Raw genomic sequence first — 27944 nt, 5'->3', positions numbered from 1 at the left:
GTAGGCCTAACCCTCGGTGAATCTGTATACCTAAGCAATGACATTAAACACATATTTGCGCAGAGAACAAAAGCAACACAACTCTTTTGCAATGGATTAGTTTTATATGGAAAAAGCCTTAATACCCTACAAAGGCACAGGCAAGCACACAATCATTCCAAACAAACTATTATAATACCCTGGCTAAAATGATTAGCTTATGCAATGACTCATTGAGTTCAGAATTCATATGGCTTCTGTGTGACAATCAAAACAACAAAAATAACAACAACAAAACTAGGTAAAACGATTTGTTCAAACCTTTCAGTCATCATAAAATAATAAACAGCACTAGTGGTATCGTTCCCTTTTTGAACCTTTGTCCTGCTTTCACACATAACAAACAGCAGCTGTCGAAAATCACAGTAGTTTCAGCAACAACATGCTGACATATTGCATTGATATTAGTCATTATATTAGGTACAGTTTATACTGCATAGAATGTCAAAACTATTAACCAACACAAAAGTAACTATCTGAACTATCTAAACATGTCAAAACTTGGCGTATACAGGTAACTTGTAGTGCATTTGAAAGTTTGAGACCAACTTGTATTCAGTGAACATACAATTCACATGTGAAATACTGAGACTGTACTAACATGCTGTGACCAGCAGATATTGAAATTTCCCATTAACTTAATCAAAAAGGTAGTTTTGAGAACCAAATCACATTTCATTATCAAGATCCCATTTCTATTAATATTCACGAGGTAGTACCTCAAATAATTTGACCAACTTTGCATGTAACCAACTTTCAGTCGCTTTTTGACTGCGTCAGCAGACTGATTATTTGACCAGGATAAGTCTTTATGCCTGCCCATAACTAATTACATGGATCTAAGGCACCTATTCCACAACTGTTGCACTTGAAAAGAAAACCTTTGAATTAGGTATAAAATACACGTAAAAGAAAACAAATTCATTAGAATGAAGTATTGCACTGGGAACTAGTTTATGTATCACTAATGACAGCAGAGTTTTGCACATTCATTGTCTTCAGTGTGGAGTCTTCAGTGTGGAGAGCGCGTGGACATCTCACGATGCCATGAACGAGGAGGGGTTCGCCCTCTGGTGACGCCGCAACCTAATCCCTACGTCTTCATCCTGACGGAGAGAGGAATATCACACACACGCACGCACGCACGCACGCACGCATGCACGCACGCATGCACACACACACACACACACACACACACACACACACACACACAATGCTTTTATAACTCTCACTCAACAATGTTCTGTATCAAGCAGGGAAATAACAAATATGAGAAGAAGCAAGCATGGGGCCTATTTCCTCTCTAGTTTAGAGAGGGTAATACTCTATGGGGATCAGAGCATTGGGTAGTATGCACCAATTTACACTTAGTTTCAAGAGCATGACACTTTCCAGATCAAAAACAACATGCTGAATGACACAATGTTTTAGAAAACAAAGAAACAAACAATAATACAATATGTGCATGAGTGTGCGTGTGTTTGTGTGTGTGTGTGTGCTGTCGTTGGCTTTGGTTGAGGGGTCTAGATCTCTATCGAATATCCTCCTCAAAGCTCCATCTGCTCAACACACACAGACACACACACTCACACACACACACACACACACACACACACACACAGACGGCATGCGTGTCCACTAGGGGCCTGACCGTGTCTCCTGTGTCGGCCGTCTCGTCCTCTGTGTGCTCGCTGAAGTCCCAGTCGGAGAGCATCGTGTCCTCGTCATAGTCCGTCTGGTACTCCGATTCATCCGCTGTGTGAAAAGAAGAATGCAGGTGTGAGTGCGTGTGTGTGAGCGTACGTGAGTGTGAGTGTGTGTGTGTGTGTGTGAGAGTGCATGAGTGTGTATGTGTGTGTGTGTGTGTGTGTGTGTGTGTGTGTGTATTGTGCTTCTTAAGTTATATAGGAGACCTGGTGAATGCCACTGGTCCATGAGTTTGCATATGTATTGTACTGCAACCTTAATATTTGTGTCCCTGTACCATTTTCTTCATGTGGACATAAATAAATGGTTAAAATGTGTATGTGTGTGTGTGTGTGCGCACGTGTGCGTGTGTGTGTGACTGTGTGTGTGTTGGGGAGAATGAGTGGAATGGGAGCACAGCAATCTAGTGGAGCAGAAGAAGTGGGGCTTGTGAAGTGGCAGTGAGCAGCAGCATGTCCCCGGGGAGACGCCCCGTCCTGCCCTCACCTTCTAGGGCAGACTGCTTGCTGGCCGGCTCTATCCGCGACACAATCTCGGCCAGATCGGTGAAGGACGCGTTGGGACAGGTCAGTGCCTGGGACACACATACTCATATAAACAGAAGCTATATTCACCACAGAATATACAGAATACAGAAACATATACGAGTTGGTTGCCTGTATGGAAGAAATACACTAAAAGCAGTATGTTTGTTACGGAAGCTGCCATATCAGGCTCACTTATCCCACTGGGTACTGGCTACAATTTCTGTATGCTGGGGTGTCACGGACCTTGTCGTGTACATAAACAAAATTTGAAGCAGCAATTAGTGACACTTGTTGCCTGGAATATAGATTGGCCTTTATAATTGTTTAAATTAGCACTTTTCCTCTGTCACATGTACAGTCTTTCTTTATCCAGTAGAGGTAGGATAAGGTAGAGTATGTTGCATGATTTTATGAAAGTATGATGTATTGCAAAATTGAAGCAAGTCAAACTTGTAGGTTTTTCCATCAAACTACAGACCCGCTTCTCGATCTGGTAAATATACATAGTGTGGTTATAGCCGATAGAAGGCCGCGAAGCGAATGCAGAAGTGCCGTTCACCCTGTTACGAGCTGTTGAACCACTGAAATGATTTTGGAAACATTATTTTAAGGTACGAAAAGTCTTTTAGCTACATGCCATTAGAATAACTGTGTAGATGCAACTGAATAGATGCATAAGTCAGTTGGAGAAGCCGAGCATTGCTTTAAGGTACATGTCATTAGAATAACTGTGTCATGTGGTGTTTCAGTCAGTTGGAGAAGCCGAGCCCTTGCTAGTGGGAGTGGGAGTGTGTGTTCCAGTGCAGGAGTGTGCTGGCGTGTGCTCACATTGCTGTTCTTGGTCTTGTGGAACTCCTCCTGGTGCCAGTCCTTCAGCATGGTCTCCACCACACCACTCCGCCCCCACACACTGAACACCGTCTTACCGTGCTGGTAGCCAACGTCCTGCACACACACACACACACACACACACACACACACACACACACACACACACACACTGGATGAACAGAACCAGGGAGAGAGAGAGAGAGATAGAGAGAAAGGAAGACAGAGAAAGGGGGAGGGAGTGGGAGAGAGAAATACAGAGAGAGAGAGAGAGGGGGGGGGAGAGGGAGTGGGAGAGAGAGAGATACAGAGAGAGAGGGGAGAGAGATAGAGATAGACAGAGAGAAAGAGGGAGAGAGGGAGAAAGAAGAGGAAGAGAGAACGGGGGGCGGTCGGAGAGAGGGACTCACTGCGATCTCGTCGAACTTGCCGAACTCCAGCGTGCCGTAGCGGTCGATGGGCGGCCGGATGTACTCGCAGTACTCGCTGCTCTTCACCGACTCCAGCTGCCGCACGCAGCACACGTAGGCCAGACGGGTCTGGATCTCCGCCATGTTCAACACCTGCAGCCAACCAGCTCACCTCATTATTACTATTATTATCATCATTATTATTATTATTACTATTATTACTATTACTATTATTATCATCATTATTGTTATTATTACTATTATTACTATTACTATTATTATTATTAATATTATTATTATTATTATTATTACTATTATTATTATTACTATTATTATTATTATTATTATTATTATTATTATTACTATTATTATTATTATTATCATTATTATTATTATTATTATTAAGGTTTATTTAGATAGGGACAGATACAAAAAAACATAGACAAGCTTGAAAAGTTATCTGATGCATGCATCATGGTGTGTTTAGCTGACGCTAATTCACCTTAGCTCCCTCCTCACACTACAGGCACCACCACAACCACCACTACTCACACCGCTCAGCCGGGAAGACCTACAAACACACACACCGGCTCTTTCTCCTGTCCCCACTTAAGCCCCCACACACTCCACCTGGGAGCCTGCTAATCAGAAAGCCAGGCCCCTGAGGAATGCCCGCCTCACCCTGATGCCCTGTGAGAAGGGGTTGAAGCGGTTCCACAGCAGCCACCAGCCAGACAGGGCGTCACCGTAATTGGTCAGGTCCCTCTCGTCGCGGCTCCCCACATCGACGGCAATCACCACCTTGGCGCCCATCGAGCGTGCCACATCAGCTTTTTGGGAGGAATGGGGTAGAGGGGGGGGGGGGGGGGGGGGGAGAGGGCACAGAGTGCATTGGCACAGCGTCAAGTTAGCCTTCGTCTAAAGTCACCAAGGACAGATGCTTCCGAGCTGAGGAGACAAGGCTTATTTTTCAGCCAGCCACCGAGATCCCTTTAATGTTGTAAAACGGCGTCATCTCAGCCGAGAAAAGTTACCACACACACACACACACACACACACACAGCCAGGGCAATAGATAGCTTCGCATCATGGCTAGATTAGCATAGATTTATGGCGCCAATCAAAGGTACCACTTTGCAGACAAATTGGACAATGAGGGCATACTTTGCATCAAAGTTGTACTCATGCGCCAGTGACCTTGATATGCTGCCGCTAATGGCTTTGGCATTTGAGCTACGGGAGCGTTTGAAGGCAAATGCCCAGGAAGACTATTAAAGATGGATGTGGCCTCCACCTCGAGTCATTGCAATCATCGAGATTAGCTCGAGCTGGACCGAGTTCCATCTCCCATTAACATGACATACACCACTCAAACCCCACGCTGTCATTGAAACGTGAGTTTTTTTTCCCTTCTTCAGTACGAAAAAACTACGTCCCACATTTTGAAAGTGTCAAGATGGTGATAGATGCTAGCCCTGAGAGCTAGTAACGGGAAATGCCCATTGTGTGTGTGTGTGTGATGCCCTTTCAGAAAGAGATGGATGAGAGAAGGGTGTGTGGGTTGGGGTGGGGGGTGGGGGGGCTATGCCAACCTGGCAGATTGTTGATGTAACCTCCGTCCATCAGTAAGTGGCCGTCTTTGGGGTCGCAGAGGGGTGGCAAGTAGCCAGAGAGGGACATGCTGGCACGGACGTACCTCCAGAGAGAGCCTGCAGGAACAAAAAACACATCTGTTACCAGACTGGGAGAGAGAGAGAGAGAGAGAGAGAGAGAGAGAGGATATGAGTGAAAGAGAGAGAGATAGATGGGGAGGGTGGGAAATCAAAAGAAGAGGAGTGAGAGAGAGAGAGAGAGAGAGAGAGAGAGAGAGAGAGAGAGAGAGAGAGAGAGAGAGAGAGAGAGAAAGAGAGAGAGAGGTGGGAAGAGTGAGAAATCAAAAGAGGAGGAGTGAGACAGAGAAAGAGAGAGAGAGAGATTACACACTAAAATGACTCAGGGTCTCGCTTTACTTGGATATTCCGCCCACTCGAACATCTGCAGATGCTCAAATGATCACACTATCTACTGACAGTCTGTTAACTACAATTAACGCTTTACGTTAAGGTCAATGGTTGGATTTGGTTATAGTAATGTTCAGCAACTGTTACAATGATCTGTAAGATAGTTCTATGATTACATATCATTCTCAGAATTACTGCACATACTGTGTGTGACTGTTTTCCATACCATCAGTATGCACGCGCATACAAGAGGCTGTGATATCTGTGGTGATGTTGAAGTATGGCAGCCACATGTCCTTTGGGAGAGACAGCCAGAACACAGGAAAGAGAAACACATTAAAAAGCCCTTAAAGGGATAATCCGGAGTGAAATGCACTTTAGATCAATTTTTCGGACTATTGGGAGTACATACGTTGAGTTGACACCAAAATCATGTCATTCGGATGTATTTTGAGAAAGTTCGAGCTCACCGTTTTTAGCCAAAACTCGTTAGCCTGGAGGTGACTCGGGCATGTCATTTCGCCGCTACAAAACGCTATTTTTATACCTCTTCTACTGTTCCAAACAACACTACACTTACGTGGTAGTGAGTAGAGGGTCCCTAAAGCCAAACCGAAGTATCCCCACGTCTTTATGTGGTCGGATAGAGAGTCCAGAATGAATTTAATCGAGTCAGTACCTTTCCGGAAATGTCGCTGTTGCAGCTAGCAACGTGTTCACAACACTTTACTAACATTTCCGGAAAGGTACGGACTCGATTAAATTCATTCTGGACTCTCTATCCGACCACATAAAGACGTGCGGATACTTCGGTTTGGCTTTAGGGAACCTCTACTCACTACCACGTAAGTGTAGTGTTGTTTGGAACAGTAGAAGAGGTATAAAAATAGCGTTTTGTAGCGGCGAAAGGACACGCCCCGGTCACTTCCAGGCTAACGAGTTTTGGCTAAAAACGGTGAGCGCGAACTTTCTCAAAATACATCCGAATGACATGATTTTGGTGTCAACTCAACGTATGTACTCCCAATAGTCCGAAAAATTGATCTAAAGTGCATTTCACTCCGGATTATCCCTTTAAGAGCATACACAAGCGAGCTTTCAGCGTTTTGAACACTACCTTCTCAAGGGGACACATTCAGTTATTATGGAGGCTGCTGAATGCAGTTTAACATGATAGAAAGAGCCAAAGCCATTGTGCCGGACTGGCTGGGATGACAAAGAAAGCCTGCTCACATTCTCCTACCTCAATCTGTTTGCCTTTGAACACGGCACTGACGCCGTTGTTGAAGGAGGCCCCTGAGAACATGGAGGTGACTGGGTAGGTCAGGTCGAGGATTTTCTTGAACATGGAGGTCATCTCCTGCACAACGACAGAACACACACGGCTCCAGGTGTTATTTTTTTTTTATTAAGAATGGTGGCGGGCAAGAACACCTTGCCCTTGGCTAAATTGGGTTTTATAATAGGAACATGTCAAACACACATTGGTACACACACAGACGCACACACACACACACACACACACACACACACACACACACACACACACACACGTACTTGTTGAAGAGTAAAGGGACCATGTAAGCGTAATATAGTGGTATTCAGCTTACTGCTTACTGCTTACTGCAATAGATTTTAAGACTATTAAAAAAAGAGTATTATCATCAACAAAGAATAAGACAGAAACATGACTAATGATTAATAATCCACATTCAGAGTCTGAAAAAATCAGCTTGAGCCCCCCCCCCATCCATAACCCCTGTGGACACTCTGGACATTTCATTGTGGATACGGCCCTTCATATGAATGAATGGGCACAAGGTGGTGGTAGTGGTGGTGGTGGGGACGACTTACCATACACCACTCGCGGGCCCGGGCCGTCATGCGACTGGTGCTCTTGTCCTCGGCGTACAGCGCCCCCATGAGGGAGCCGATGGAAGTGCCCCCCACCAGGTCTATGGGGATCCCAGCCTCGATCATGGCCTTGATGACCCCGACCTGAGAGCAGCCCCTGCACAGAGGCACACAACAGCACATGGGAGACTCAACAGAGAGGCCAGGAGAACTGCCACAGTGGACATGGGAGAGGTCCAGGCAGCGCTGCCTTCAAGGCACTACTCCCCCTCAGTTTAGGGGTAGGATGAGGGTTGAGGGGGTTAGGGTTAGCAATAGGGTAAAGGTAGTGCCTTTTAGGCTGTGCTGGCCTCAAGGCACTACTCCCCCTCAGTTTAGGGGTAGGATGAGGGTTGAGGGGGTTAGGGTTAGGAATAGGATAAAGGTAGTGCCCTTTAGGCTGTGCTGCCTGGAAGGTGCCGTTGGGGGCAAAAAACACCATTGAGCAGATGGGAGATGGCTCTGGGGAGCTGAGATAAAGGAGCTGAGAAAGGGGAACTAGATGAGCTTTCATCTTTCTTCTCATTGTCTTCTATATTAGGCTATCAATCAACGGAGAGTGTATTGCTGCATCTTGAAGGTCATATCGAATAAGGTCTTTAAAAGGCGACAACAAAGACTTAAAAGCCACTCTAGTTTCCCTTCGTGTTTTCTTTGACCAATAACAAGAAAAAGATTCAAGACATTGTTTCAGTAGATAACACAAGTGATATATACAGAAAAAACCTCTCCATGTCACACATTATAGATGTGTTTGACCCTTTAGAAGTAATCAAGAATGTGAGTAATAAAGAAAAAGAAATATAAATGGTCTATTTCCTATCTGTGAAACCTGTGCTGTATTTGACAGACAATCCCAAGGACAGAACACAAAACACCAGACAGACACGGCCATCGAGACTGAGGAGGCTAAAGAGGACCACCCACCTGACTGGAACTCCTGAGTGCAACTGACAGAGACAGACAGACAGACAGACAGAGGGACAAACAGACATCAGAGGAGGCCCACAGAAACATACAACAGTGTAGCCTTGTACTCTCTCTCTCTCTCTCTCTCTCTCTCTCTCTCTCTCACACACACACACACACACACACACACACACACACACACACACACACACACACACACACACACACGAACATACTGTATACACATATATCTTACTCTTAACTGATAAGAGTAATATGCTAACACCATCAAGGACATGGGGTCCATGCCCTGGGTCCACCCATACTGATGGAAATGTACCGTATCTGCACTGTGAGTTGTGTCTGCTAGATGAATACATATGAACCTAAACAGGCTGCATAATGTACGTTACACACCACATACTGTAGATCCACTTGAACAACGTCACCATGACGACAGCAGTTCTACTCTTTAAGCCTTGACATATCTGGCCTTCTGAAGCCCACTGAGAGGACGCGGTCACTAAGACTCCTCTCGTGCGGTGAGCCCTGCCGAGACTGGCACGGTGGCGCGGCGCTCGCTGCAGCGGTGGACAGACGCGTGGACAGACGCGCGGCCTGTGTGTGTGTGTGTGTGTGTGGCGGTGCCATGCCAGTGTCGGCAGGGAACAGGCCAGCGGCCCCCCGAGGGAGGTGGGTAAAGGCTACAGTACCTGGCACCTCCGCCGCCCAGCACCAGGGCGATGGCATTGCCCGTCAGAACCCTCGCCAGCCGGGAGAAGTCCGAGTGGCGGTCGGCCGGCTTCTGGAACACTCTGTTGTACACCTCCCGCTGAAGCGGAGGAAGCAGAGGAGAGGAGAGGAGAGGAGAGGAGAGGAGAGGAGAGGAGGATTAAAGAGGTGTGTGTTCTTCTTATTAGTATCAGCTGGACTGCAGTGCACTGGAGACAATGGAGACATGTCTTAATCTGGGAGATGTGTGTTACATGTGTGTGTGTGTGTTTTCATACCAGCAAGGTTGTGTGTGTGTGTGTGTATATGTGTATGTGTATGTGTATGTGTATGTGTATGTGTATGTGTATGTGTATGTGTATGTGTATGTGTATGTGTATGTGTATGTGTACTGTATATTATATGTGTGCATTTACGTATCAGTATGCATATGCGCACATGTACTGTACATGTAAGTGCATGAGTGTGTGTCATTGTGAGTGTGTGTGCAGTACTGGTACCAGTTTGGGCAGGCTCCTCTTGGAGAAGACGCGGCGTGGGCAGACCAGGTGCTGGTGCCTGGAGATCCAGCTCCTCATGTTGAGCCACTCCACGGTGCCACTGGGCGGAGGCCCGTCCTCGCGGTGCAGCAGAACCAGCTGCTTCTGGGCACGCACCGCGCTGCCCTCCAGCATACGCTCCAGCTGACACACACACACACAACACACACGCACACACACACACACACACACACACAACACAGTTACATGGTGTGTGTCTGTGTAATGTGGAGGAGATTTGGAGAATGCCTCTAGCATCCCCACCAGCTATGGATACAACATGCTGAGATGATGTGTGGGTATACGCACACCATAACACCTGAGTATGAGTGTGTGTGTCTGTGTGTATTTACATGTCTAAATGTATGTATGTGTGTGTGTGTGTGTATCTGTATGTAAATGGGAGCATCCCCTCCTGTGCACATGTGATTTGATGTTTGTGCCAGCCCTTTGCTTGTGTGTGGCTATGTGACTCATGCTATCAAGAACAGCGCCAGTGCTATGATGTTGTCGCCCCCCCCTTGCCACCCATAAATACCACATCAATGACTTGTGGGAGCTGGACAGGTTTGCAGCTCAATGCTTTTTAAAAATACATTTTTAAGACCCTTTGAAGTACACTACGACAAGCCATCAGACGGAGACAACTAAGAGAATAATCCGAAACACATTTTCCGAGGATGTACACAAACTGCAACTGTTATGATGCTGAAGAACTACACTCAACAAACGGCAAAACTAGGGCATCTAACAAAAAGTTACGGGCGCAGAAATAGTAACGTACTCGGCGGAGAGTGACTCAATGACGGGAAGGCATCACCGCGCTGTTGAGGAGCTGGAGACCAGCGCGGCGGAGGCTGGTGTCTAAAACGTTATTTATAAACGTCTCCGTCTCCCTCGGCCCTCCCCGCGCGGCTTCCTTCATTTCCGCCCCTCTCCGGCGTCGTCTCGCCGCCCAAAGCCCCCGCGCCGCGCTCCGTAAGCTTTTTGTGTAAAGCACCCTCATTAAGGACTTTTAGAGCGCTAATCCGCACAGCTAATCATTCCGCTGAAATCTCATCTCCTTCGCTGTGGGTTTTTTTTTTTTTGCGCTCAAAGGAGATTACTGACTGGGTGCCAGTGAGTCTGACAATCCCCCCCCCCTTCAAAAGTCTTTGTTCTTCATCCGCATTTTTGAAACTGTAAGGGTTCTGACATTCAGACGTGCCTTATGCATGCCTTTGACACGGTATACTGAAAGCAGGTAGAAGAAAGAGCTCCTGCTGTTTACATGGCTTTCAAGTGCCACAGTATGGCCATGGCTTCTAACCCCTGTGACTAGAATGTGCAGTATGTGAGATTAAGCCAAGGCTTGGGTTTGACTAGGCATGGGATAGCTTCTTTTTGAGTATACAGTATATGAGTGTATGTTGTGTGTTGTGTTATGTACTGTACTTGACCTTAGTACAGTCCCTTCAAAAGGACTTGATTCATCTTAAGGGGTTTATCCTGCAAATATATTGCCTGATGTCGCTCACCAATTCTCGTATTGTGTGAGATAAATCAATGTGTTGTTTTTCTGAGCAAATGTCAGATTTGTCTGTTTTCAGTAAATTGTGAAATTACTCTCCAGTGTGTAGGCTGACATTTTGCCAAGTGCTGTTACAAACAAAAGACTCTCTGGAACAAGTGTTGAGGTTCTGAACTTGAGCAAAACCCTAAACTATCTTGAGCTTTTTTTCATTAGCTGTGCTGACCAGCAGAGGTATGGCTTTGCATCAAACTGTATACTTTTCTGATAGCGAAAACCAAAACATTTCTCCCCGAGCACAAACCAAACCCCCCAAAAGGCCCAGTCAGTGCCCACCTCCCCGACGGTGGGCTCGCCGTCCCCCAGGCCCACGATGATGATGCTGTCGGCCTGCCGCAGGCAGCGCTGGGTCCAGGGCGTCAGAGTGTCGTCCGACTGGTAGAGCACGATGCGATGGATGTCCTCCTGCTGGCCTAGCCAGCTGCACAGACGGTACTCGTGCACACTGATGGGACAGAGAAGACGGACGCACAGATGAAACCAAACTACAGCAGCACAGACGGTACTCGTGCACACTGGGGGACAGAGAAGACAGACGCACAGATGAAACTAAACTACAGCAGCACGACTACTAACAGGCTGCACACTGGGGGACAGAGAAGACAGACGCACAGATGAAACCAAACTACAGCTGCACAGACGGTACTCGTGCACACTGGGGGACAGAGAAGACAGACGCACAGATGAAACTAAACTACAGCAGCACGACTACTAACAGGCTATGTGTACTCGTGCACACTGGACAGATGGGACAGAGAAGATGGACGCACAGATGAAACCAAACTACAGCTGCACAGACGGTACTCGTGCACACTGGGGGACAGAGAAGACGGACAGATGAAACCAAACTACAGCAGCACAGATGGTACTCGTGCACACTGGGGGACAGAGAAGACAGACGCACAGATGAAACCAAACTACAGCAGCACAGACGGTACTCGTGCACACTGGCAGATGGGACAGAGAAGACGGACGCACAGATGAAACCAAACTACAGCAGCACGACTACTAACAGGCTATGTGTGTGCGATGTGTACACTAAGAGGGGTGATGCATAGTTCATTACTCCAACCAAACGATGTTCTAAATATGCTGCTATATGAAAGAGACCAGCATGTCTACTGATAAAACAAGTGTGTCATAGTTCAGAGCAGGCCATATGACTGTGTTCTATAGAGAGCGAGAGCGTGGGCCGTGTGAGTGTGTTCTATAAAGAGAGGGAGAGTGGGCCATATACTTTCTATAGGAAGACAGAGAGTGGTATGTGCCTGTGTTCTATAAAGAGAGGGAGAGTGGGCCATATACTTTCTATAGGAACTAGGAAGACAGAGAGTGGTATGTGCCTGAGTGAGCCAGCTCACCTGTCCAGTGCTGCAGCACCCAGCTGCTGTCTGATGGTGTCACTGGTGAGGAGTAACGTGGGACCTGGTCAAACACCAGAGAGAGAGAGAGAGAGAGAGAGAGAGAGAGAGAAGAAAAGACAGAGAAGGAGAAACAGTACAAAGGCCAAACCATGTCAGTCATGCTCCTGATGGCCATTACAGAAATTAAATGCCGGCTTTAGTTTTGCCATTTCAGTGGGGAGCATTCAAATGGCCACTACTGTGCCTCTTTATGCTTTAATCTAGGTATGAAGACTAAGCATTTCAATACATATTGGTCTTTACATAATGTACTGTATGTGACAAATATAAACAAACACAACTGTACTTTAAAGGACTAAAACGAAAAGGCTAAGCTATGTAGCCTGTGCCTGTCCAGCGGTGCTGAGCGTGGCCGAGGCAGGGGACCAGAGCTGACCTATGGCCATCAGGGCGTACTGGAGCTCCAGGGCGAAGGTGCTCAGGGGCACGTCGTCGGACGCAGGCAGGATGGTGAGGGTGCACAGGTTGGAGGCCGGGTTGGCCGCGTCCCACTTACTGGCCGGAGTCTGGAGGCCCAGACCGTGAGCTGCGTGGGGCGCAGGACAAGAGGGGTTAGGGCATAGAGCAAGTCAGTACATAGTCTAACGTTTCGACGTTATGTTACGTCTTCATCAGAGTCAGTACATAGTCTGTGTCTCCCCCAGGTGAAGGTAGAAATAGCATCGTATACCTCTGCACGGCTCTAGCTAAATCATAACTCTGTCTGTCTTTCACTATCTCTACCAACACATTTGGAAGACAGATGGAGAAATAGTGTAGAATTGTCTGAGACGACCGCTCCTGCAGAGCTATTCTTAATCATTGCCAAATGTAATCTGTCTCTCTCCCTCCCTCTCCCTGGACCCTGATCCCCCCTGCCAGGCACACAGTGCTCTCTCTCTCTTCTCTATCTCTCTCTCTCTCTCTCTCTCTCTCTCTCACTCACCTGCCACCTGTGTATCTCTTCTCTCTCTGTCTCTTTCTCTCTCTCTCTCTCTCTCTCTCACACCTGCCACCTATCCTCTCTCTCTCTCTCTCTCTCTCTCTCTCTCTTTCTCTCTCTCTCTCTCTCTCTCTCTCTCTCACTCACTCACCTGCCAGGGGCACGTTGCCCTGCTGCATGTTCCCCAGGATCTTCTGGCCCAGCAGGTGGATGAGCCGAGTCACCACCTTCAACACCGCAGAACAAACAATCAGCAACAAACAACCGCAGGACAAACAACCAGCACCAAACAACCACAGGACAAACCACCAGCAGCACAGGAACTGGCCAGATAACTAACATCTCATCTGCCAAAAACATGATCTCTCTCCTTGTCTGGAATACTTAGCTATGCTTGTTTGGTTCTGATAATTCAAGTATACAATGTATGTATAAAAAAGCGTCTGCCAAATCCCATAACCACAACCATAACCATAAGAAAGGCAGATATAAAACAGGCCATTGAATTGTTAATCTCATATCATTAACTGCTACAGGAGGTACTATGGATGGAGCAACTGTACATGGAGGACAATCTGCTAGTGTCCCAGTAAAGGGAGTGAACGAGGAGAGCGGGGTGTCCTCTCGCTCACACAGACCTGTGGGTAGGTCCTCTTGATGGAGTTGAGAGCCCCCTCAGGCAGCTTGGCCAGCTCAGAGTCGCGGACGGCGTGCACCGTGGTGGCCCGCTTCTGGTGCGTGAGCGCCTCCACCTGGTCGGGAGCAGAGACGCGGCTTACTGGGAGAGAAACTCTGATACAGGCAAAGCTCTGTCAAAGTAAAGTCTATCAAGCAGACGCTACACACTAGCACATTATCACCAAAAAAAAGAGTTCATTATTGAAATGAAAGGTTTAGCTATATTCCACTGTGGTCAAAATGAATCCAAGATAACTGGCTTGAGACTGCAGCTTTATTCATGGCTCCGGGGATGTGTTATCCGCATGAAATGTCAAGTAACAAAGCCGAAATCTCTATGGATGAAGTAATTCCTTAAATCCTTAACACACACACACGGAAATAAGGAGATGGTTCCCCCAACAATGATCCATCTAAGCAGTTAGTATTAACAGAGATAAGGATATTACGAAACCCTTCCGATGTGCTTGGCTATTTTTGTGTTCCTGGGTCGAGGACAATTAGACAACATTCTTCTCACTCTCTGGATTTCATTCAATGAGAAACTTATATAAAAAATGATACCACACCATCCATGATTTCATTCGCCAAAAATGATGTGCGCTTTCAGTTAACCCCACAAGGCCATTATAAATAGAAATACAACTGCGTCAAACTGAACATCATGAAACTATTTAAATAAAAGCTTCTCTGAAACGTTGTGGTGAGTCACTGTGAGCTGTGCGGTTCTAAAGGGAGCGGAACGGTTCTGCGGGCCACTCACCACGCCGATGAGGTCCCCGCGGCCGTACTCCCCTGCCAGCTCCTTCTTGCCGTCGTCCTTCATGATGACGGAGCGCAGGCGTCCGCTCAGGACGATGAACGTGCTGTCCGACTCGTCTTCCTGTCTGAGGGGCAGCGGTGTGGGGGGAGAGCACATGAGTAAGAAGAAATGCAAATGTGCATTAGAAATAAAAATCATATTAAAAGAAAACACACACACACACACACACACACACCTATCTATCTATCTATCTATCTATATATCTATCTATATATATATACTGAATATGTACTGTGTGTGTGTGTGTGTGTGTGTGTGTATACACACACACATAGGACAAGAGAGATACAGCATAAAGCATATTCAAAGTAGAAAAACGAAACTCTTCCTTTCTGAAAACGCTACAGGCAGCAGTTAAGTGTGTCATAATGATGCTGTGAGGGTGATCCCTCCATCGGTGCTGCCCAGGAAGTGTAGAGCAGGTGTTCACGTGTGGCACCAGAGGACAGACCGGTACCTGTAGACGGCCCTGCCGGCCTCCAAGGCCATCCAGTCCAGAGCGAAGTCAATCTGGCGCACAAAGGGGGACACCCTGCGCACCACTGTGTTAGCCACGTTCAGAACTATCCGCGGCTCCTCGCGCATGATCCTGGAGTGGACAGCAGAGAAGGGGGGACAAGTCACTCATAAGTACAAAACCCCCACAGACATACAGTACACACATGCATGCAGAAACATTAGAGTTTCATTAACTCAAAACATAGCTCGTTATTCAGCAAGATATGGAAGAAACATTTGAGCGCTTAGACAGGCGAATACACATTGACCGAGTAAAATGACAATGACAAACACATTGTGTCTACTTAAATGGATGTGCTTGTATGTAACGGCCGATTAAGCAGGGAAAGCCTATAACATCAGTGTTGATTCAGATTGGGGTCAATACTCATCCTTGGCCCTACACACACATATATCTCAGGTAATGGCCTTGCCTGTCAGATGAGACACAGAGACCAAATGTAGTCAGGTAAACTAACATTAGCACTTCACCATTCCCCACTGCCGTGTAATCTACATCAAGAGCCCATACTACATGGAAAATCCATCATCAATCACTGAGAGCAGTCATTGGGGGACCTCTGGATCAATCAATACATCGTTATCTGATGCAAGGTTATCTGGTCATTTAGCCGAAAGTGTGCAGCCAAGTCTGTGCATGACTCCTGAAGAATGGGAGTAGATTCTTGCTGTAAGCTAATGACCATCTCTATATCTCCATGACCCTGGCCTCACAGGTTAATCCTCCCTCCTTACACATGATAGATTCTGTGGCATGTCAAACACTGGCCCATGGGTACTGGTTGGGATGACCTACAAAAGCTCTATGAATAAAGACCATAGTATTTCATCTGAAGTGCTCCTGTCCTCAAGGGCTAGGAGCCAGCATATATGATTTTTGACTTAAGGGATGTGAAGCTGCGGGCGTGAGACTTGAAACAATACATTTATGGAGTGGTCTCAAATAATTGGATGTCTTAAAGCAAAGCACTTTCATGTGTGTGCATATGTGTGTGTGTAGTTTGTGTGTCTATATGCAGGACACTGGTGGTGGTGGTGTTGACGCACTCGTAGAAGTTGTGTGAGTGTGAGTGTGTGTGTGTGTGTGTGTGTGTGTTTTGTGTGTCCACTGGTGTGGTGGTGGTGGTGGTGGAGTTGACGCACTCGTAGAAGTGGGCCTTGGAGATGCTGAGGAAGCTGCAGTCGCGGAGGGCGCGCACGGAGAAGATGAGCGGCTCGCCCGTCAGCACGGCCAGGTGGCCCACCATCTCCCCGGGGTGCGCCACGAACAGGCAGCTCTCCTCGTTACGGTCGATCGTGCGCTGGTACACGTGCAGCGTTCCCGAAATGAGGAACAGCACGCTCACATCCTGTGTGTGTGTGTGTGTGTGTGAGTGAGAGAGAGAGAGAGAGAGAGAGAGAGAGAGAGAGAGAGAGAGAGAGAGAGAGAGAGAGAGAGACAGAGAGAGAGAGACAGAGAGATAGCTGATTAACATAGAACACACATTTGTCTAGGTCATTTTCCAGGTTTGTCACTGGCAATGAGAAAAATGTTCTGCAATGCAAATTAATCTTCAATCGACCCGCAAACTGTGTGTGTGTGTGTCTGTGTGTGTGTGTGTGTGAGTGAGAGAGATTTAGAAAGATGGCGAGAGAGAGCCGAAGCGGAGGACCCATATAAACTGTGCAGTGGGACCACAAAGTTCAAGTTAGCCATAAAGTTCTCAGAACACACACATGAATCAAGGGCTCCAGATGCTCCAGATCTGCATACACCCCGACCCTCAGCCCTCAGCCCGGGGTCCAACGGAGCCTCACCACAACAAACACTTAACGCACTGATGTTTGGAGGGCAGCGTGCTCATTCATCCAATAACTCATTAAACTCATCCAGCTAATTTACATGGACACAAGGGCAGGAAGGAACAGATGACTTTCAGTATTTATAGGAGTTTAAGTAGGATAGCGATAGGGAAGTGAGTGTCCCCGTAGATTCGCCATGAATGTGAAACCATTAGAAAATATGCCAGAGACATTATAGTGCTCTAAAGCTGTGGTTCTCAAACTGTGGGGCAAGCCCCAGTAGTGGGGAATAGAGACATGACAGGCGGGGCGCGAGGAACAAGATGATTTGTTTTTGTTTGTGCCTATCTTTAATAACGCCTGTCTTCTTTGACAAGGAAGATCATAGATTCAAAATAAATAGCCACAAACAAAAAATAGGAGTCAATAGAGACTCAGACCGACATATACATTGCTAAAAATAATGTCTTAACGTTTCCATGTTGCCGGGGTGATAGGCTCAAGTGGGGTTGGGAAATTCCCCACCTCCAAATTGGGGAATGACAGAAAAAGTCTGAGAACCACTTGCTCTGCTCTAAAGTGTTGAGTCTACACAAATGAACAAATGAACATTCACTATGAAATGACTGAGTGTTGATGAGAACTACATTTGACACATTCTCAATAGAAAGAAAACACAGTAGTATATCTAGAGTGTGTGTGGTGGCTTGAGATGGGTGCTGACTGACCTGGTCACCCTGGCTGGCGAGCAGAGTGCCTGCTTTGACTTGTCTCAGAGACACCCTTCCCTCCAGCAAGCTGGTGTCCTGATGGAAGGACATGGGGACAACACTTATTTACAGCACACACATGAGGATACACACATACACAAACACACACACGCACACACATGCACGCACACATGCACACGCGCACACACACGCACGCACGCACGCACACACACACACACACACACACACACACACACACACACAGCTCCATACAGCTCCATACAGAGTCCAACTGCAGGTGTGGATGCAGTAGAAGTCACAGAGCGTTCATTTCTCAACCAAGTCTTGATAAAGTACTGATAAGCACAGTACAAGTACTGATAAAATAGCACATATCCACTGAATTGGGATGAGCTGAGGGCTATTCTACAAAAAGAGATAACTGGTGTGTTCAGCCTAAAGCCCCGCATGCGCTCAGATTCGGCAACCAGAAGCAAAGATTTGTGGTTATTGCCTTGTTGCTTGCAATCTTCTTTCACTTAAAGCAAACAATAGACCATTTCTACCGTTCAGATTTAAAAGTCCAAAGACAAAAAGTCCACCAGCGACGTTCGCCTCTATCTGTCAAATAAGACCGCCCTTCAGGCTTTCTGCCCAAGATGACCACTACTAGATGTGGGGGACAGTGCAGTCGAGTACAGACCTGGAGCTGAATGACCTTGAGCAGATCTTTCTTTGCCGCTTGGAAGATCAGGTTGACCTTGCTGTGGTGGACGTGGCCTGAGGGGCTGTTCGTGGAGTAGTGGAACACAGCCGAGGGAGAGGTCTGCATGGTCACACTCTTCTTCCGGACGCTCTGTGTGTGTGTGTGTGTGTGTGTGTGTGTGTGTGTGTGTGTGTGTGTGTGTGTTTATGTTGCATGAATGGGGTTGGACAATAGGAGGGATCCAGAGAGAAAGATACATAAAGTGAGTGTAAGCTTAAAATAGAACAAAGCCTTAAAATATACAGTACCTCCAGCTCCAGCCCAATAGATCTGTTGTACCTTGTGAGGGACAGAACTTGCAGAAGAATCTTCCTTTAGTATGGGACGTTCAAACGTTTTGGTGATTTCAACAGTTGACTCTGTTGTACACACACACACACACACACAGAAACAAACATATCATGACATTATGACATTATAAAATGAATGACAAATGAATGAATTAGTGCATGGGTGTTGCTGTTCTGTCTTCCTTCCTGTGTCTGTATAAACACTAATGTGGATGGATGTTGAAGATGATGACGGTGGTCAAGATGGTGATGTGTTGTGTACCTGAGTTGCAGGTGTCTGCGGGGGACGAGAGGGAGCGGGACTTCCTGAAAATGGAAGATGGGCTGTTGGATGGCGAATGTTTGACATTCTCTGAGGAAGAGAAAAACATATAGGAGGAACAGATGGAACCTGTCAAACTGTCCAGATCACTGCTCTTAACTTTCTGCAAATGTGACCGCCTGGTGCTTATTAGAGAGCATGGAGACTTAGAGAACTAAGTGTTATTGTTACTATGTGCTAAGAGCATTTGTAGCAGTGGGCACTTAATACATACACACACACACACACACATGCACACATACACACACACACACACAGACAGACAGACAAACAGAGACACACACAGACACAGACACAGACACACACACGCACACACAAACGGTCATGCTCTATGTTTATACAGTATATGCTGTGTCTCCCTCTCATTTGACATGAACGCCCTAGACATTAGCTACAATGCACCAGACACATCTCTGCTCCCACACCTGTGTCGCTGGGTGGGTCTGCGTGCTTGGCGGCCACCCTGTCTCTTATGGCCATCTCGTCTGCGCTGGCGGTCAGCGACGGCCTGTGCTGGCTCCTGCCTGGGTGGGCCTCCCCAAGCACACTGGCCACCGACTCCAGCGGGATGGCCTGGCTCTCCTGCAAGGGACGACGAGCAAGCCACCATCACTCAGAGAGGAGAGCAACTATGTCATCCTATTCATTATAAACGGTCAACATGCAATACGTCTAGTAGTTGCATTAACAATAACTCTCAAGGTGTGAGTGTGAGTACAGTACATACCGGGTTGAACAGCTCCTGAGTCAGGCCCAGGTAGTTGTGCAGAGCCAAGAACGTCACCCGCTGCAGACGCACCATGATGATCTGGACATACGCCAAGGGAGCAATTAGGATTACTGAGGTAAACACGTTGGAACAACACAACAACAACACAATAACAACGCTGAGGCAGGCCACTGACCATACCTACTGGCCACATTCGGCCATAAGGTCAGCAGACTGGACAGGGTCTGATTTTAAAGCTCCATATTTCTCGTGCCTTATGGTGAACTAGCGCTGCTTTGGCTAGGGCTAATTACATCAGCCACTGTGATTACAAGGGATGCTGTCTCCAACACGGCTTAATTAAAAGTCTCTCCTTAATTAAAACAAACCTTCACTGTGCGCTGCAATGAGCTTTGTACAACTTTGAGAACTCGGGTTGCCTCCAATCAATTAGGCAGGACAAATTCCATTATGCTCATGCATTCATTAAGCAATGTGCCCCCTCGTGCGCTTTCCACGGACAGCAGCAGTTCTGCAGTCACGGGTTAAGCTCACCGAGCAGACGTATTGACAAACGCGCTCTTTGTCAGGATCAATCGCCCAGCCAAATGACCTCATGTATATGCACAGCAGCCCAGAGCAGTGGGGACCTCAGTGCCAAGATTGAGTCAGCTAAGTACGACTCTGACTCCAGAACAGCCGTTAAACTCCACAGCGTACCACCAGCAGCAGCACCGAGGTGCGATCACACACACCCCCTACTACAGTACCTGGACGACTCGGACCAGAGTCTCGGGGTACTTCTCAAAGACGGAGATGAAGGCAGACGCGGGCAGGCGCAGGATGGTGGAGGGGGCAGCGGCGCGGGCGGACACGGTTTTGTACGGGGCGGCGTGACCCTGTGTGGGGACAAGAGAACAGAGCAGGAGCTCAGAGAGAGAGAGAGACTCAGGCACTTAAAGGAGAACAGAGCAGGAGCTCAGAGAGAGAGAGAGAGACTCAAGCACTTAAAGGAGAACAGAGCAGGAGCTCAGAGAGAGAGAGAGAGACTCAAGCACTTAAAGGAGAACAGAGCAGGAGCTCAGAGAGAGAGAGAGAGACTCAAGCACTTAAAGGAGAACAGAGCAGGAGCTCAGAGAGAGAGAGAGAGACTCAAGCACTTAAAGGAGAACAGAGCAGGAGCACAGAGAGAGAGAGAGAGACTCAAACACTTAAAGGAGAACAGAGCAGGAGCTCAGAGAGAGAGAGAGACTCAAGCACATAAAGGAGAACAGATCAGGAGCTCAGAGAGAGAGAGAGACTCAAGCACTTAAAGGAGAACAGAGCAGGAGCTCAGAGAGAGAGAGAGACTCAAGCACATAAAGGAGAACAGAGCAGGAGCTCAGAGAGAGAGAGACTCAAGCACTTAAAGGAGAACAGAGCAGGAGCTCAGAGAGAGAGAGACTCAAACACTTAAAGGAGAACAGAGCAGGAGCTCAGAGAGAGAGAGAGAGAGACTCAAGCACTTAAAGGAGAACAGAGCAGGAGCTCAGAGAGAGAGAGAGACTCAAGCACATAAAGGAGAACAGAGCAGGAGCTCAGAGAGAGAGAGAGACTCAAGCACTTAAAGGAGAACAGAGCAGGAGCTCAGAGAGAGAGAGAGACTCAAGCACTTAAAGGAGAACAGAGCAGGAGCTCAGAGAGAGAGAGAGAGACTCAAACACTTAAAGGAGAACAGAGCAGGAGCTCAGAGAGAGAGACTCAAGCACTTAAAGGAGAACTCAGGCCATTTTTCACATACATTAGACATTAGGTCAATGAGTACTGTCGGAATGAAAAAACAATATCGGTACTACCTAGCTTGAGTTTCTGCAGCCAATAGCTAGAGCAGTCATGTACGTAGCTACAGCGCTTCACTCTAGGAGGCATCTTTAAAATCATGCGATGTGAGAAATTGCCAGTTTTCGGTGTTAATGCTAACTAGGACTATGCATATATGGACCTTGAGTATCCCAATTACTAGTTACTTAAAAATCCCAGTTGGTTCTTTATGTTACATTTTGTGCTTGCATCATATCCCAATTTAACAACCCCTGATAAGCCCATATCCTGGTTTAGAGAAATACAACTATGCCACCTGAAATGCTCCAAAAGAAACTGAGATACAGTGGAGCGCTCTCTAGAATCTTTGGCGAAAAAAACACTACAATAAAACGGCACACAGTTACCAAGGCAGTATTTTATCATGTAACCAGGTTTCTCTGTGTTGAAGTGAACACCCTATCCGGAGTATGATAAAATCGGGATAAGCCTCATATCTGGGAAGATAGTGGATGTGAATGCAGTCTATGACATTGTCAGAGGTGGCCGACGTTAAGGCGGGCTGCTTACCGTGATGACGTCCAGGATGCTGAGCAGGCTGTGGACGCTGTCTCCTGGCAGGACCACCTTCACCACCGGATCTGTGCCATCCTGTTGACGAGAAAGGGCACGCAGTCAGTCTGTCCCCTTGGCACTCTCTCTGTCTTTCCCTATTATCATCATCCACGGTGTCTTTTGGCAGGGCTTCAATAGGTCAAAGGTCACCCTGACATGCCATAAAGCAGCCATATGTCCTGTGATGCGCTACAGCTGCTCTTCAGTTTGTAAAGGTGTTTTCCTCCTTTTTTTTATGAGACCTTTTTTATGCCTTAATACTTTTACTCGTGTTTACAAGCATATCTTTTTTTTTTATAGTATGCTTTATGCAAAGTACCTTATTGATTTTAGTTTGTTTGTATTGTTTGTTGCTCTATGGGTTCTCTAGAAGTAAACATGACGGCGGGGTGGTGGGGATTTGAGTCTGCCTTACGGCAAAGATCGTATAGTTACTAAGATGAATCATAAAGGGTTTTTTCAATGGAATGAAATGGCACCCAATTCCGCCTCCTAAAGGGGCATGATCAGTGACGAGATAATCGGTTTAGAACGGTGTAGAATCAGTAGAAGCAGGTGCCGTTGATAACAGGTTTATTTCCACCACAGAAATGCTCCCGTTTGCCTCCTGTAAATGGGAGTGGCAGTTGCGTCACAATGAAACCAGAATTTACCCTCATATGAATCGTCTCGCTTTATAAACCGTCTCTGCTTACGGTCTCGTGGATGCGCAGCTCCAGGCGTCCGGTCTGCACCACGTAGATGCTGTCGTCCATGTCGCCGGGCCGGAAGAGGCCCTCGCCCTGCTGCAGCTCCACGAACACCATGTGGCGGCACAGCTCCAAGAACAGAGGCTTCTCAAAGTGACCCAGAAGCCTGCGGCAGAGGTGGGGGGGCAGAGCAGGACAATGCAGGACATGATGCAACACCCAGGCAAACGCTATATCGGGCCCCGCTAGCAGGCCATTGTCTTGGGAGGCCCCCTGAGACAAAAATACTTCCATAAGTGACTGGCAGGGGCCTTGAGAGAGAGGGAGGGATGGGGACGGAGGGAGGGAGGCGTAAAGGAGGATATGACCCGCACCTGACGTTCTTGAGCATGTACAGGACCTCGGAGGGCAGGTGAGAGTTCTGGACGTCGAACTCGGTGAGGTCAGCCTCCAGGACCGAGGGAGGAGGCTCTTTGGGCTGAAGGGTCGGGGGCGCACTTCGGATGCGCAGGAACCTGGGGACACAGAAGCCAGGACAAGGCTGGAGCACTGCTGAAATTGTACACACCCATGGAACATATTCTCAATGGATAAAGAAAAAAAAAAAGTAAACGCACTCTCAAGCTATAAGTAATTAAATTCATACGAAAAAATGTTACAAGAGGCCGAAACGCGTCGGTCTTGTGACATGTTTTCATATTAATGAAATGAGCTATAGCTTGAGACTATGTTTACTATTTTGCTTTATCCATTGTTTCCTTGTTTACGAGACCAAAACCCTATCTTTTACGCAGAGTTGACCTATTTCTTGCCTATGACATATTCTCAATGACCAGTAGGAGTGTAAGACACACATAGAGTATTTATCGCACACAATATTTCCCACAATACTGTTCTGAAGAATCATCAAACTTGTTATTTACACACTTGCGTGCTATGGAGAGGACCTTGGTTCTCTTGCGAGTGCGCTGCCTGGACACGGGACCATTGGAGGGAGGAGAGGACAGAGTCTGCACCTGCAGGAACCACAGCAGAGACGGACAAGAACTAAATTGTGGTTCTCTAGCATGAAGAGATATTGAATGCTGCATTAAACCCAACTCTGATCTCTGGATTAACCAAACTTGTAATCCTTAAGGGAATCTATTTTGCAATAGAAAAAAGCATGCAATAAAATAACAACAGAATGAAAGATAAATAGGACAATCAACCAGGCTTACTTGTCTCATAATCTTACGGCCATAGAAAAGCACTTTGTCTCTTTTCCTGAAGCGATAATGAGGCACTCCTGCTTGCTCTTGCTCTGCACAGTGCATTGAAATAATGATCAAGCTACAGTATGTGCATGAAAAGGTGTTAATAAAGCAAACTAACTAAAAGTGATACATTCAGTTAAAAGGAAAAAGCAATTATGAAGTGCCATTGGTAAACTGCTAAAGCCAATATAAACCTTAATAATGCATTTAAGAATAGTAAGAGATGAATGAAAGAGATACATTAATGTAAAAGCAGCTGTGGGCACTCACGAGCCTTCCGTCTTCTGTACAGTAAACACACGATGATGCCAATGACGGAGATGACCACTGTAGCACCGAGTAGAGCACCAGTCCACTGGGGAACACAGACATCAGCCAATGTCAGCTTCTCAGTAAGATATTAATGATTTAACAATCTTGCATGCAAGCTTTTGTGAAGGTTACATTTTTGTTAAGGTTCTATTCTCAACTGTGTTCATTGTGTGTATGACAGTGGCCAGGTTGGTGTGTGTGTGTGTGTCTCCTGCCTATAGGACCCTCTTGAAAACGAGATGTCACATCTCAAGAGGCTATCCTAATAAATGAATTTCAAGTGTGTGTGTGTGTGTGTGTGTGTGTGGGTGGGTGGGGGTGGGGGGGATGAGTATTGAACATTCCAACAAGTGTTTCCCCACACAATATTGGAGTGATCTACCATAGTGGCCTGCATCTGTTCCTCCACAAAGCGATGTACCCGGGCTCGGATTTCAGTTCCACTGGGCAGCACCGCCTGCAGACATAACACAAACCACCTCATGAAGCATGACCACACTCCCACAAGGCTACTCCCACACACATGGGCTCCAACATCAGGTGTCGTTCTGCACTCACCGGGTAAATGCTGCAGCTATCCTCCTCCAATGTGTCATCCTCCATTTCTAACAAAACAAAACAAAACAAAACAAAACAAACACTTTCAAATTCACCGATACAAGTTTGTGATTACTAGCAACAAAGCTCACCATGTGGGATACTCCTCCAACATGACAAAATATGAAAGAATTAGTGACATGACACCACATCACATGCGTGGTGACACTGACAGACAACTTACCACCACATAACCATACTGTCTATTCTCAAGAGTCCAGATGAAAAACAACTTTGTTCATACTATCTCTTTTCTTTCCATGAGATTACACAGGAATGTGACTCAGTAATTCTGACTCTTGGACTACAGATAGACTCGTTAATACAGCAAGCCCTGGCCTGCCCAATGTTACCCATAAACGACAACCAATCAAACACAGCATTACATGAGCTACATGTGCAGTATGCTACAGATGCCAGCTGGGAGGCAGGATTCAATGCCATGAAAACGCCAGTTGGTACCAGAAGATTTCAAGAGCAACAACAACAACAACAACAACAACAAAAACACCAGTGAAGGGTAATGATCCCAACACAGTTATGGAAATACAAGCACATTAATTACAGTGTTATGACCCACAGTGCTCCCAGTACTATAGGTAGCCAATATGTTTAGCATACATAGCATAGACCTTATTCTTATGATTTAAGCCTATGTGTCATACAGTGTGCTGTCTTAAATTGAAATGATAAAGTGACTGTTAATGCGCTACATATGGCCCAGTGACCATGTAGTTAGGCATGATTAGCTCTGCCAAAGAAATTATTAATAGTGTTTAGCTCAGTAACTACTGTTACTGACTGCTACTGTTTTAATTGCATAATTCAATAACTGGAATGCTGGACTCACATACACGTGTGTACCCTGCCTGCATATTAGCCTACTAGACTTTTTTGATCAACACACCAACTGATTCAGCAAAAGTGACATTATTTCAACAGTGTTGTAATTTGTATAGTATGCATAGGCATTAGCGATTACATCAAGATACTTGGTAGACAGTAACACCATGCGAAATCTAACATTAACAATGATGAGTAGCCTAACAGCTTTTTTTCAGGAAGATCCAGGATTCAGAAACAATATGTGAAGGGATAAAAATAACTGAAATGTAAATGACAATACCAGTTTGGAGCATATGCTGATGTATTGTTAAGTTGTCTTAACATTAAGAGCAACTAAAGATAATGAGCTAATGATAACTATCTTTCACAAATGTGGCTTTTAGTTTTAGTCATGATTGACACACCAGATCCTACCAGGTTCCATGACTTTAAAATATCCATGACTCCACAGGACCTCATGATGACTTTTAGACTTTTAAAAGTATGTTTAAAATCTCTAGATATCAAAGATTGTCTAGTTACTGGCTTTGTAAACCGCCTCTGGTAATAGCATAGCTTTGGCTAAACTGTCCGATGCTGGCCTGGAATTATGCGGTTGCTATAGTCACAGAACTTTCTGAGATTCCAAACCCAGCTGTCTTTCAACGACTGGAAAAAAAAAAGTTAGAATGTAGCGTTTTGATCACATTCCTTCTCTGATGAGACCTATGGTTTATTTTTGAGACATCTCACTCGGGCAACTGCAATCAATTAGCCTGGTTATTTTGCATGATAAAAAAAATGTATAATAAAAAAACAGTGTGTATTCATGTTGTTGCACTTGCACTCACGTGGTCCTCGTGACAAAAAAAACTCTGTGAGCAAACAAAACTGATAAAAAACAGAACTTGGGACTACTGGGTGAGTCTGTTTAAAGTCCTGCACACATTGAGCTGGGTACGGTAAAGTAAACACCCATAATTATTACTCCGTTAGCACATGATCATTTTAATGCATATCAGAAAGTTGATATGATCACTGCAGAGGCAGAGTGACTGACAGTAGCTCTCCTGTCAATGCCTTACTCTGTGTAACAAGACACCCACTCCAATCTCTGTCTAGAAACCACAGTTCAACACTGCCACTGTCAGCTCACCAAATTAACCACGGACAGCCCCACACCCATATGACAAGGCAATAACTTGTAGTTCAGAGTCAGTTATTTGGAGGTGACTATCACATGGTGAAGCAACATATAGTGGTATATCATACCATACAACGCCATACAATACCACACACGCACGCACGCACGCACACACACACACACACACACACACACACACACACACACACACACACACACACACACACACACACACACACACACACACACACACACACACACACACAAGTTGAGCAGAGACAGAGACGAGTGTGAAAAGTTGAGCTCACGTGAAGTTCTGCCTATAAGGGGTACTCGAAGAAGTGCAAAATAGTTTGGTTGGTTGTTTACATGCAACACTTCTTTCCAGAGCAGCCTATGTCAACGAATCCTTCAACACAAGTGTCACTGAAAACACCAGATCAGAATGCAGAATACCCACTCCAGGTGTTCGCATGATTATCTGCGATCGTTTGTTTGATAGGGTGTACTTACTCTAATAATCTTTTAATTCGCCTCCGTATCTCAGTCTTGGCACTTCACCCATTCAGGCTGTCTTTTTGGATGTGTGTGAACGTATGTGGGACAC

General features: G+C 46.3%; 1 protein-coding gene across 2 annotated transcripts; it reads right to left on the bottom strand.

The window, feature by feature from the left end:
• Positions 1-82: 82 nt before the first annotated feature.
• On the bottom strand, positions 83-27942 carry pnpla7b (patatin-like phospholipase domain containing 7b). 2 transcript variants are annotated; one of them, XM_062542652.1, is made up of 36 exons: positions 27851-27942; positions 25330-25376; positions 25154-25228; positions 24730-24814; positions 24424-24506; positions 24131-24219; positions 23578-23718; positions 23210-23369; positions 22470-22550; positions 20870-20998; positions 20118-20198; positions 19816-19972; positions 19331-19420; positions 19058-19137; positions 18716-18868; positions 18031-18108; positions 16664-16869; positions 15459-15590; positions 14942-15065; positions 14139-14252; positions 13652-13727; positions 12955-13104; positions 12516-12579; positions 11431-11599; positions 9546-9728; positions 9027-9145; positions 7366-7522; positions 6755-6871; positions 5738-5807; positions 5104-5220; positions 4193-4341; positions 3512-3664; positions 3102-3218; positions 2233-2320; positions 1691-1794; positions 83-1145 (listed from the first exon to the last, which is right to left on the bottom strand). In XM_062542652.1, exons 2-36 carry the CDS (start codon positions 25372-25374, stop codon positions 1077-1079), a joined length of 4005 nt encoding a protein of 1334 aa, XP_062398636.1. In that variant the 5' UTR covers positions 25375-25376; positions 27851-27942; the 3' UTR covers positions 83-1076. The 2 variants fall into 2 exon arrangements, with proteins under 2 accessions (XP_062398636.1, XP_062398635.1); XM_062542651.1 differs by lacking the exon at positions 27851-27942 and adding an exon at positions 26619-26758.
• Positions 27943-27944: the final 2 nt, after the last annotated feature.

Source organism: Sardina pilchardus, chromosome 8 (genome assembly GCF_963854185.1).
Source record: "Sardina pilchardus chromosome 8, fSarPil1.1, whole genome shotgun sequence".
NCBI classification, from domain to species: domain Eukaryota; kingdom Metazoa; phylum Chordata; class Actinopteri; order Clupeiformes; family Clupeidae; genus Sardina; species Sardina pilchardus.
Note: the sequence above shows the minus strand (reverse complement) of the source record. Positions and strands in the feature narration are given on the sequence as shown.